At 37.2% G+C, this 12,869-nt stretch overlaps 1 protein-coding gene across 1 annotated transcript; it reads right to left on the bottom strand.

Moving 5' to 3' along the window:
- Positions 1–11,687: 11,687 nt before the first annotated feature.
- LOC110454947 lies at positions 11,688–12,741 on the bottom strand. The gene is made up of 2 exons (XM_021504777.1): positions 12,503–12,741; positions 11,688–12,390 (listed from the first exon to the last, which is right to left on the bottom strand). Exons 1-2 carry the CDS (start codon positions 12,739–12,741, stop codon positions 11,688–11,690), a joined length of 942 nt encoding a protein of 313 aa, XP_021360452.1.
- Between the last annotated feature and the right edge of the window lie 128 nt (positions 12,742–12,869).

Below are 12,869 nucleotides of genomic sequence, written 5' to 3'. Positions count from 1 at the left end.
GCCTTGCTATGCAATTATGAGGGTAAAACCTTAAGTTTGCCCGTTTAACAGTTTAATACAGAATTTCTCTGTATTACCCGCAAAAATAGGCCTAAATGCAATTCTGAGGGTATAATCGTAAAATTTTCGGTTTTGAAAAATCATTTTCATACACAATTTCTGAAAATTACAAAAAAAGACTAAAAAAGCAATTTTGAAGTTTAAATCATAAAAATGAAGGTTTTGAAACCAATCAGTTTTAAACGCGACCAATCACAAAATGCAAAAATGGCCTAAAAATGTCATTCCGAATGTAACATCAGTTGAATACACTTCTCAAAAATGCAAAAATAACCATCAAAATATGAAGTGAAAAACATAAAAATGCACGTTTGAAACATCAGTTTTATATGCAACTCGTCAAAAAATGCAAACAAAAAAAACCTTAACATGCAATGNAGTGTAAAACCTTAATAATACGTGTTTATACAGAATTTTTAAAAAATTGTAAAAATAGGCCTAAAATAAAATTCTGAAGTGATAAATAAATACAATTGTAGGTTTGGAAACATCAGTTGAAATGAAAGGTATGAAAAAATATATTCTAGAGAACAGAAGAATAACTTCACAGTGGTACACTTTTACTTAAAACTAATTCATAACAAAAATCCTTCTGTACAATTTGATGGGAAATTCGTCTTTATTTTGTTCCCCTTTCCAAAATATATATATATATCTTGATATAACTTTTGCTTTAGCTTTCAGTACTTTCATTACATTGATTTCTATTGTCGACAGTAACTTAAATAAAAGCCCCTCATCGACATTTTCGCCAGGAGCAGTTTTTCAAATGCCCAATCATGTTTTACGTTCGCCAATGGCGCCATTGGTGATCGCCAGTGCGAGCCCTGCCACTTCATACCAGACATCCCGTGCCACTTGATGGAGACACCTGTCGTTGTAATCCGAGGGAGGGTCCCCTAGGTACTGTGGAGGCCTGACAACCAGCCCATCTTGCAATAGATGAACCCACTATCCAGACCATTACACAACGCCCTGCAAAACTTTGCCAAAATTAGAAATTTGTATATAATGGCCTCTTTAGACAGGTTTGACCGTCTATACAAGCCAAATCTTCCTGCTCTTTAATTAAGCATTGGTAAACCAATGTAAGACCTATAAGCTCCTGACTTCAATCTACCCCATTTTTTAATAGTGTCATCTGGGATACCCTGCCCTGCCGCTTCCGTGGCTGCCACTATTCGAAAACTATGAGAACGATAGTGCCCAGTATTGATATTGCAAAATTGTAATGCTTTTCTCAGAACTGCTGAAAATTGATACCTTGTTAACAAGTCCCCATTTAAACGAAGGAAAAGTTGAAGGGTTGATTCCCTTGTTGGTCGCAGATTAAGGTAATTTTGCATAGCCTGTATAGGACAAATGTTAGGTTTGTTGGGTTTTTTAATCACCAAAATGTGATTGTCTCCCCTTTGATCCGTCTTTGATTTCCTGATAGTCAATTTCAACATGTTACCATTAACAGTCAATGCAATATCTCCTACTCGTAGAGCTTTTGAATTTGGTGTATTCCCGCTTGAAACTGTGAACTCCCCTACCCACAGAAAACCGAAGAATGCTAATGTGAAAGCGGTTTTAAACAGAACAGCCTCACAATTGGAAGTACACACTGAACCATGCGAGTCTACTAGTCTGGTCAGTAAGGAGCTTGTAATTGGGGCACGAATGTCTGCCTTTTTACCTCCCCTGCATGCACCCTCTAATAATTTTGAGACAACGAAATGTTTTGTGCAGTCAACGACTCCTCTAATTCTATGTATGTAGCCTATAGCACTAACATATGTTTTTTAGTGTGAATACAGAACGCTGATTTAAGGATAGAAAGGCAATGAATTACACAACTGTTCTATAGGTACAGGCCATATCTGAGGGAGCGGGCGGAGCCCATACAGACTTAGATAAAACTCAAATTGATTAAATGCATTGTTCCCTTAGCCATAGAGCTCTCGAAAAGCCCATCTACTTCTTAATTTAAATCTTCCAGACGTGGGGGGATTTTGACTGGCTGTAGGAGTGCCTCGGTAGTTAGTCGCCTGAAGGCATCAGCAATTCAAGTATCCTGGTATATGTTCTGCTTTTAATATTATGTTAGCTTTTAAACAACTGACCACAATTAGACGGACTAACACCATGACTAGAGGGTCTTTTGCTGACTGTTTGTTAATTACTGATACTACAGATTTGTCAATATCGAACAACACCTTCTTATTTTCTAGCTCGTCCCCACAAATAGCCAGAGCTGTTCTAACCGGAAACAATTCCAAAAAGGTTATGTTCCTTAAAATTGGGGTTCCATTCCATTCCTGGGGCCATTGGCCAAAAGCCCATCGGCTTTTAAAATAAATACCGAAGCCTTTGTTACTTCCCCCTGCACTGTCTGTAAACAATTCTAGCATGTCATTTGTTGTCCACAACCTCTCTGGCATCACTGTCACCCCATTATAAACATCAAGAAAGTCCAGCCAGGCTTGTAGGTCTGCCGTCATTTCGCTAGTCACCTTTATCCTATGGTGAGTTTTTTTAATACCCCTCGTGACATTGATAAACCTTCTACAGAAAATGCGGCCTGGCCTAACAACCCTACAAGCAAAGTGAAGGGAACCAATCAATGACTGGAGTTTGTCTAGGGTGATTTTTGTCAGTGACAAAGTGTGCAAGATTTGCTCCCTAAGTTGAATTAACTTATCTGTAGGAAGTCTGAATATCATATTAATGGTATCAAATTCCACCCCCAGGAAGATAAGGACAGTACATTACCCCTTACATATTCATTGTATGTGTTGAAATATTAACAATAAGCTTAAGGAACAATAATAATATCAAAATAATTAACATAGAAAATATCCCTACACTAGTATCTCAATATGCAGACGATACATCAATCATATTAGATGGTTCTAAACGTTCTTTAAAAGAGTTATTTATGGAATTAAAGACTTTTGCAAAAGGTAAATAAAAGCAAAACTCAAGTAATATGGATAGGTAGTAAAAATCATAGCAGAGTCACATACTTTCCAGGATTGGATCTACAGTGGGCAGATTCACGGTTTTAGGTATTGAATTTAATGTGGATTTGCATCAAATGCCTAGACTAAATTACGACACAAAATTAGTAAAACTGAAGTCATTAATTAAGATATGGAGAAGAAGGATTTTGACACCTATAGGAAGAATCCATATAATTAAGTCCCTCCTCATATCTCAGTTTAATCATCTTTTTATTACTTTGCCAAATCCTGATGATACATTTATTTAGAAACTAAATACAGAAATATATAATTTCCTATGGAACAGCTCATCAGAAAGGATACAAAAAATGTAATTATTAAGAACTATAATGAAGGGGCCTGAAAATGATACAGTTACAATCTTTTATTGAATATTTAAAGCTTACATGGATTCGACGGCTGTTTACAAGTAAAGGGAAATGGAAATCAATTTTTAAAACTTTTGGAAATACAGATAGTTTGCAAATTGTGGTACAGATTATATTTTAAAATGCCAAAACTCTTGTAAAAACTTATTTTGGAAATAATAATAATGCTCTCAAAACACCCTTTTGGTACAATAGTTTAGTAACAGTACACAATAAGAGCATTTGTTTTACAGGGATTGGTATAGGAAAGGGGTAATAATAATTAATGACGTAGTTAAAGAAAATAGCAACGGAATTCTTTACAGCTATCCAGAATTCATAGAAAAAAAATAATGTTCGTACTAATTTCCTTATTTATCACGGTGACATAAACGCAATAAAAATGAACTATTCTAAAGATGACATTTCTGCTGAAACTATAAAAAGGCTATACATACCTTCCAAGAAACACAAAAAGGGATTAAAGATTTTTATAACCGTTTGTGTTAAAATAACATAACCTCTACTGGGAAAAGGAAATTGGAAGCAATGTTTGATTTTGATGAACACATATGGAGGAAAATATACTTAACACCATTCAAAATTTGTAAAAAAAAAAATTCACAATAGCTTCAACTTAGAATAAATCAATATATTCTAACTACAAATTCATATCTTTATAAAATAGGCCTAGTCGATAGTCCATTCTGCAGTCGTTGTAATACTGAGAATGAAACGATAGTTCATGCGCTATGGGAATGTGAAAAAGTACAGTTGTTTTTGACAAATTTTGAATTTTTGCTAGATTTATTATTCATTCCCTTAAATTAAAACAAGGAATCTTTTATCTTTTGATTTTATGAGGGAAAAAACTATGTTGATATCTTAATTATTTTAGTTATGAAGCAATATTTGTATAACACAAGATGCCAGGAAAAGAGCCTGTCTTTATCAGCTTTGAAAAACTGTATTAAAGAAACATATTACATTCAAAAATATATAGCTACTGGTAAAGGGGAAAATTATCTTATCATCTTTAAGAATGAAGGGGAAAAATGGGAAAGATTACTGGTCTCTACATAAATTATAGAAATACTTGGATTTTTTTCATTCTCTGTTTAAAATTATAAGAGATATGTGATTTCCATGTCTGTCCTCAGCATAGACATGTTTGCCTGGTGGTCACTTCCTATATTATAACTGATATCTTAACTTTATGAATATGATAGGAAATTGTGTTTTTCTGTAAGATTTATTGCCCTTTGTTATCTCATTGATTCAGTCTTGCTTGAGTTTGCTCTCAACAAAACTTGGTATGTCTTGCTATTATGATTTGTAGTCTCTTAAGTACAAAAAAATGTAGCATTGTTCCTTATTGAAAATTTTCTCAGGTATTTTCATACATTTTACTTTTTATACAAGAATCTATGTCTGGAATGTGGTGATTCAGTCTCAAGTTGGGTGAATCTTGGTATGAGTTACTATCAATGCCATATTTGTATATCCTCTATAGTGATATCTATATTCTACAAATGTTTACAATATATATGTATATGGAAATATAGTTGATACAAAAACTGATCAAAGTCCCTGGCAATATTAATATTAATATAATATTATAATAAAAATAACAATAACGTTAGACTTTACTCATAAACGAGTTATTTCTTTTAATAAATATTAAATATAAATATTTGTCATGTCAGCATGCATGTACCCCTTCTCCCTCTTATTCAAGTTCTCTTTCTCTATGCTTCTATTGTTCTTTTCTTTCTTAAAAACAGTTCATATCACAATTATATACATTTACACTATTAACTACGTAGAACATATTTTTGTATGTATCTTTAATATAGTGTTGAATTTTTGCTTATAACTAGAAATGGAATGAGTGTGTGTACATGTATGGAAAAATAAATTGTAAATGTATCATGAACTGTTAAAAAATCTTCAAAAATAAAAGAAATTAAAAAAAAAAGTACATGGAGACAACTAGCGTCAAACATACCCTTTTAAATGACAACAATTTTTTTTGCAAAAGTTGGAAATCGAAGACCACTATATTATAGGGGGAATCCTGACTTAAAACCATCCAACAACTCTGGTGCCACATTATGCTGAGGATAATTTAACAGTAATTTAGTCAACTGAACTTCATTGATTGGGAATCTCCCTATTGAGTATAACGAAGCTGTGCTTTTACTGATTAACAGAAGTCCCTGATGACTTACGCTTGCATTGCTGACCCCCACATGATGAGCATGCATGTTGATACCTGCGCTTGAGACCGAATGCACAATGTCCCTTGTTGTACCCCCAACATACAGTTCCTTGGCTACGAAAATTGTCACTTTGTTTGCGTCCCCCCTCAGACCTGGTGATATTACCAGTGGTATTGGTGCCTCCCTGGGTATAACTATCGCCGACTCTCTGATGACTTGCATCAAACCTTTGTGATGTCACGAACAGCAACCACAATTCACTATCTATCAAACCTCAAGATGAAGAAGGATATTTTACCTTTTTTATACGGTACTGCTTATCATACTTTACCCAGGAAGAACCAGACCTGTTCGCTGCTAACCTTATGTCCCTTTTATATTTCAACAACTCCTGCGCCTTCCCCGGATGTTTTTCAATCATAACACTCATGTAAATCATAAACGCACTATTCCAAACGTGAATATTGTAAATAGGCTTGGCTTCGAGGTGTTTCTGGACCATTAATTTACCTCCTTTCATAACTATCTCTCCCCCGGCCTGATCCATATGGTTCCCCTGTGAGGTCCTTTGCTGATTTCAATAGAAGCCCTAAACCGAAAAGTTCCCCAGTCCATTTTTTTTCTTTCATCTTGAGCGGAACGTGATCCCCAATCCCGTTGAACACGCTAGCTACCGGTACCTGACTAGTCACAAAGTCTTGCCCTGTTAACCATTCAACAGGTAGCTCATTAGCTGTCGTGCTTACGCCAGCCACATTACCGAGATTTTCTTGTACTGCTGTGTTCGTTTCTTGTCTTTCGTGAGTTTTGTCAATGGCCACGGTTCCGTGTTGTTTCGCCCCAAATCCCGTTCGCCCTAGGTTGTCCCGCCCAAAAACAAAATGTTTAGGGCGAAACATTGTTTGTTATTTTCTTTTCATTTTTATTTGTTTTAAGTCACAAATTAAGTCTTCTTAGTCTTCCATATCATTAAAATGAGTTTTGTAAACAAAATGTGTTTGTGTTGTTTTTAAGTACAATGTAAAGCAAACAACGGAATTCGTATGTAGTGTACTAGTGTTTTTTGTTAAATAAGTCAGTACGTAATACTGTGATGCAATACGTGATTTTAGTGCTTTAATTATTTGTCAGTGAGTAAGTGGTACAAGAGTAGTGCAAGTATGTCCATTTAATTATTGGTTTTAAGTAGTGTATTAGTGATTTGTGTTAAATAATTTAGTAAGTAATACTGTGATGCAATTAATGATTTTAGTGCTTTAATTATTTGTCAGTGAGGGAGTAAGCGGTACTAGAGTTGTGTACGTATCGTGCAAGTAGTGCTAAAAGTTTGTTAGGGTAAGTGTTTTTGTATAAGTGTGTAAGAATTGTATTACCTAGTGTTGTGTCCTAAATGAATATGTGTTGCTTATATAAAAAAGGGAATGTTTAAAGAAATTCAAACGAGTCACACCTCCTCGTGGTGCCAGCTGGAAACACTTTATTTCCAACATGTTTGATATAAAGTGGCTGACGTGACAGTGTGCTTTTTAATTGTTTATATCATGTTAGAAGTTGTATAAGTATTAATATGAAAAGGCAAAACCTTAAAAGAGCGACGCTTTTGTTGATCTCTGATATTTACTGATTTAGAATGAGATAATACTGCTTTCAGAATGAGACAAGATAAAATCTCTTTAAAGTCGGCTAGTCGAGGGAAAACAATAAAACACAAACTCTAATGAGATTAAGACTGACATAACAATAGTGGAGATCGGGGCAAATTCGGCCCATTTTTATTAAAGTCCGTTCTGGGAAGTATGGCAGCACGTCCGTTTTTGAAAATTATTTAATTTTCCCTGTCAGATGATCGGAATGCCCGAACGAGCCCCTCAATGGGATAAGTTCGGACAGGCATTCGGGTAAGTTCGGCTCCATTGGAATCAGCTTAATTATGACGTTATAAAGCATGCAACGTCAGATTTTACCGCCAACTTTACGATTTTTTATGTGTTAAATGGGCCGAACTTGCCACGGTATCATTGGCTGAAACTGTCCGGGCCCAAATTGATATTTTGAAAAATTCTTATGGTACAGGAATATGGTAGTGAGTGCTTGGCTTTGCTTTTATGTACATGTATATCATTTGAAGCTGTCAGTGTGTTACACGTTTGACCGTAAAAAACAGAAAGTTCGCATAACTAGAAGCGAGATCATGATTTTCTTTCTCAAAAGTAATTTTCTCCTGTTAAGTAATTTTACATTAGAGTTTTCCTTGCCACTTTTTCGTGTGAATGCCCAGCCAACTAAACTGCTAAGATCTTTAAAGTTTTAAATATTCGCTCAAAAACAAAAATATTAGGGGTGGCCGAACTTGCCCCGGTCTCCCGTATATAGATTTTTTGATGCGTTGATGATTGGTAAAAATATATTCACAATATAATTTTTGCATCAATGACACCATTTTCAAAGCTAAAGCAGATATTTGTGCTTGTGCGTAATGATGGGTCGGGTGGCGCAGTGGATAGCGCACTCGTCTTCACAAAGATGGCCGGATTCAATCCCGGTTACCTGCCCGACCAAGCGGGTTTTCTCCGGATACTCCCGCTTCCTCCCACATTAAGAATTAAATCCTCTGCGTGCTTCCGTCAGGTCACAAAAATAATGATTGAATTAAGGTGGGAAAACACTGTTTGGTAATTGCTATAGAAAAAAGTGCATATCACATATTTGACGATAAGTCTATAAAAGTAAATGTATAGAGATGTTTGTTAAAAAAATGAAATTAAAAAAAGAAAACATTGTAATACTTTGATGTAACTGAGATTGTCGTTATATCGATATTTAGAATTCCTGATCCATCCTGAAACACCGGATCGAATTTCAAATTTTGGTACTGTCTTTGAGGTTTGACAGGTAATGATGCCACATAAATTTAAACAGTTTCTGTCTGTAACCAGTTTTAAGTTATACGATGCTGAAAAAGGGCGTTGATTGTTCATTTCGACATACATGAATTATCCATTGTTTCTTTTATGAGTGGTGATGCATACATACATTATGTAAAGACTATAACCGGATTTTTTTTTAATTATTTCGTTCATATCCTCAAATATTGGAAACAAAAGCTGATGAAATTTAAGACGATGCAAAATAAATGTACACGTTGACCTATTGGTTTAATGCGGCTCTTTTTGAAAATATCTCCCGGTAGAAGTATTAACAGAACCTCAGTAGTTGATGACAAAAAGGATCTTCAGAAAACATCCGCGTTTTTACTTTTTGTGGCTGTGGCAAAAACTGAAATTAAAAAGTCAGGAAAAAGATAAATGCAACGGCCATCAGTTCCAAGATTTTCCGGGTTTTTTTTTATCCTTCCGGAAAAAAACGATGAAGGCCGATGGAGTGTGGCGTGATTGTGACGTCATCGTATGATAATCTCTGAACGACGTTTCATGCTTGCTATTATCAAAATTTATATGATAGATTTTTTTCGAACAAACATGTAATGTATATTATTATTTTTTTATCTAAATAAACAAGTAACAAAACATGGGTATTGTTTTCACTCTATGAAGATGTTCATGTATGGGTTGAAACACAATTGTCTTTGCTTCAAGGATACACTTCCGGTTTCCCCACTGGACGTCTACTTCCGGACGAAAATATTTAAAGGCAAGGTGTAGAAAGGGGAAGCAACTCTGTTTACACACGCATGTGTTACCATTAAAGAGCCTCGCTCGGGCGCCTTCGGCGCCTGAGAGCTACGCTCTTATTAGTATGTCCGTTGTCGGCTTCGGTGATACAGGTCAGTTCTTCATCTTCCGGCAAGTAATTATATCTTGATTCAAGAGAATGATATATTTTTTTTTAACTTTTAACATGATATTAACGACTTTAAGAAAAATACTTTTTTGTATGACGAACCAACCTAGGGCGAACGGGATTTGGGGCTAAACAACCCTCAAGGCGAACGGGATTTGGGGCGAAACAACCCATTACCATGGCAACATGCAGCGCCTGGTGTCCGTCCGCATTTAAATCAGACGGTTCATAATATCTAGCCGGCACCCGTCTCTTTCCTCTTTTTCTCCGATGATTTTAGGTTGAAAAAAAGGTATGCTAGTCTTAGGGCTGCTTTGACGGAATCGCTTTCAAATCTGGATCATAAAATACTTATCAAAATTTGTATTGCAAGTTATGTCCCCTTCACCAGGTCAGGAAAGCTGAACGCTATTCAGATGTCCTGAGGTATAGCTTGTTTTAAAAAGTTATTAATCATATCTAAATTGATAAATACAAATATATTACACACAAACAAGTACCTTAGTATGATAGTATATATTTATTAACGCGTATGTTATCAATCTATCCAAGATGTCATTTCAAATCATTGGAACAAAAACTAATTATATTAGTCATATGTGTTGTGGTTTTATTGAAAGAAAGAAATAGAGACAGACAGACAATTACTGGCAAACAAAGACAGACAAACCAAAAGTAGACATGAGCACAGAACCAAAGATAGACAAGACACAGGCAAGAACTGTCAGATAGACAGACAGACACAGACAGACAAAGACAGACACCCATACATGTACATATACGCACAAAGATAATCGACACAGACGCAGTCAGTAATATCATGTTATGCCCCACTCGGTTTAATGGGTTGCAATTTTTATTTTTTTTATTTTTTTATTATTGTTTTTTTTATCATAGACAAAAACATATACATTTTGTCGTAATACATAATATTACAGTTACATGTGTACATACACATTAACACAAACATACATGCATGCATGCACTCATACTTATCATACATATATAACATACATACATATACATTTACATTCTGTATGCTTAGACCCATTGACAAAAATTACATTCATAAATGCATAACACAGGTGTTCATAGAATCTCAGCACGTGGGAACTGATAGAACGTTCCGGGGTCCGTACCCTAGTCACTTCTAAGGATCCCTGTGCTGTAAGCTTAATTATAACTATACTACAGTTGCAAATATATACAAATATGTGTTACTACCTTGTAACCAGCATACCTATTATCTAATGCTTAATACATGATATGAACAGAACAATTACTGCACGACTATAGAACTAATACCAAAGCTATCTGCTTTGTTTCAATACAACACACTACCGTACAATCCAGGCAGTACACAACTCGACTACCTAGTCGCGGCTAGCCCTAGTCACTATGGTTGCCCTATAGTCAGCTACCTAGCTATATGACCTAGTCGCGCCGATCACGACAGCCTCATACTAGTATACAACTACAGCACTCTCTAATGACCACGACTATCCCTAGTCACGACTAGCTCTAACGACTATACCTAGTCACGACTAGCCTGGTCGCGACTACCCCTAGTCACGACTAGCACCAACGACTATACCTAGTCACGACTAGCCTGGTCGCGACTAGCACTGCACAGCCTATGCCCGTGACACCTTCTGTCTAACGGTATCTCGCTACAGCACTCAATCGTTTATTTAATATATCTTCCAGGCAGTGTGTGGATCAAGGCAAGACTTATTCAGTCACTTCTATCTTTCCAACACAAAGCCGGTCTCGCATATATTAGGTACTTGCGATCTGTCACTGCTGTACACACGCCGAGATCAGAACAGAACTGGGCCGATTGTCGCTGGATTCTGCCTATTTATACCCTCTTGCTATCCTAGCGACACCTAGCGGTGAGTGAGGTATAATCACCTGTACGTTTTGATTGTACCTCGAAAACTATCTGTCTTCTAAGCATTCGAATTACGGAGACATAATCCAAATGATTAACGCAAACAGATCAACGTATCTAACCTGAATAATATGCTAAATCAGCGAAGGTAGGATTACGATATGTACATTCATCACATTACCCACGCCTCCGAGAACAACGCGTCCTCGCGTTATAAAAATAAAACAACTCTGGTACTGAACTCTCCAAGATGTAATGACATCAATCAAAAATATACACTATGATTCGAAACATAACTTTGTCATTGTCCCTGAATGAACAATCCAAGTCCCAATCTTTCATTCTTCTCTCTTGCCTACTGGCTCCTCGAACAACAAGGACACAAATTGAGAACTTCATCGAACTTGACAATCTCAATGGACTTTTCGCCCTCGGGGTATCTGGTCGTTTTGGTGACGGTACTCCTCGACTGCACAGGAAGGGTTTGTACGGCCACTGTCTTCATCAACGGTGCCTGCCTTACCCTGGAGGTACTGGCAACCGTAACCGCATGGGGTATCGTGTTCCTAATGTCTTTAGGATGGAGCTTCTCTGCTTGATCTGGGGCTGCCCCAGTCGTCCGTGGACGTTTCAAAGAGATTGGCAGGGAAGGCTGCGTTCTCTTTCTAACGATCCTTCCAGATAGCAGTTCCTCATTGTCTTTCTCGACAACTTCACTGTCAGAGGACTCGATATCCTCATCCTCGGAGCTGGAAACAATCAAGTCCCCTGGGTCTTGATGCTGCCAGTCATCAACGGACGTTCCAGCTGCTTCCTCATCGCCAGCACGCTGGGAACTGCCTTGTCCCGTAACCGCCTCATGCCTCTTTTGATGACGTTTCAGGTACGCCTTCCTTGTCGTAATGAAGTCACACTGCTCACAACGCAAGGTGTTCTTCTCCATAGTGGCCAGTCCACAATTCATCAGGTGTGTCCTCATCTCCTCTCTATCCGCCGTCTTATGTGCACACATGGGACACTTCTGTACTGGGGTTTTCTTTGTGTTTACCATGATTCTCCTACAACAGCAAATGTTACCCTCATATAGTGCTAACACAAATAGTCTGATCTACCTAATATTCTGAAGTGTAACTAGAATGCCACTGAGGTGGTCGTCGAGTGCGTGTTTGCCTGGAGTTGTTCTCAAACGCTTTCTCTCCAATTCTGACTGAATCACTTTTATTCTCATCATTCTCCACCTCCATATGAACATCTTCCATCACACTCCCATTCATTTCTCTAGATGACGCAGCATCCCCTACTTTCAAGTAGCTGAAACAACTCTCATCGACCTGTGTTTGTCGATCTCTTAACCCTCTCGCTTCTTGGGCATTTTCACCACTCATGACCTGACCCTCCCGTAACTTCATACGGTCCGCATGGATGACCTGTGACTTCCCCTTGCGTCCGCAACGCACTCTGTAGGTGACGTCTGTCAACTTAGTCAGCACCTTGTACGGTCCTCTCCACCGACTTGATAACTTGTGACTTCGTCCCA

This window comes from Mizuhopecten yessoensis, unplaced genomic scaffold (assembly GCF_002113885.1).
Source record: "Mizuhopecten yessoensis strain PY_sf001 unplaced genomic scaffold, ASM211388v2 scaffold8117, whole genome shotgun sequence".
Classification (NCBI taxonomy): domain Eukaryota; kingdom Metazoa; phylum Mollusca; class Bivalvia; order Pectinida; family Pectinidae; genus Mizuhopecten; species Mizuhopecten yessoensis.
This window is presented reverse-complemented; position numbering and strand designations above follow the sequence as displayed.

Coding starts and splice junctions, on each gene's coding strand:
- LOC110454947 (XM_021504777.1), bottom strand. CDS start 12,741: ATGAAGTTACGGGAGGGTCAGGTCATGAGTGGTGAAAATGCCCAAGAA. Junction 12,391..12,502: donor GCGTTTGAGAACAACTCCAG/GCAAACACGCAC, acceptor TTGCTGTTGTAG/GAGAATCATGGTAAACACAA.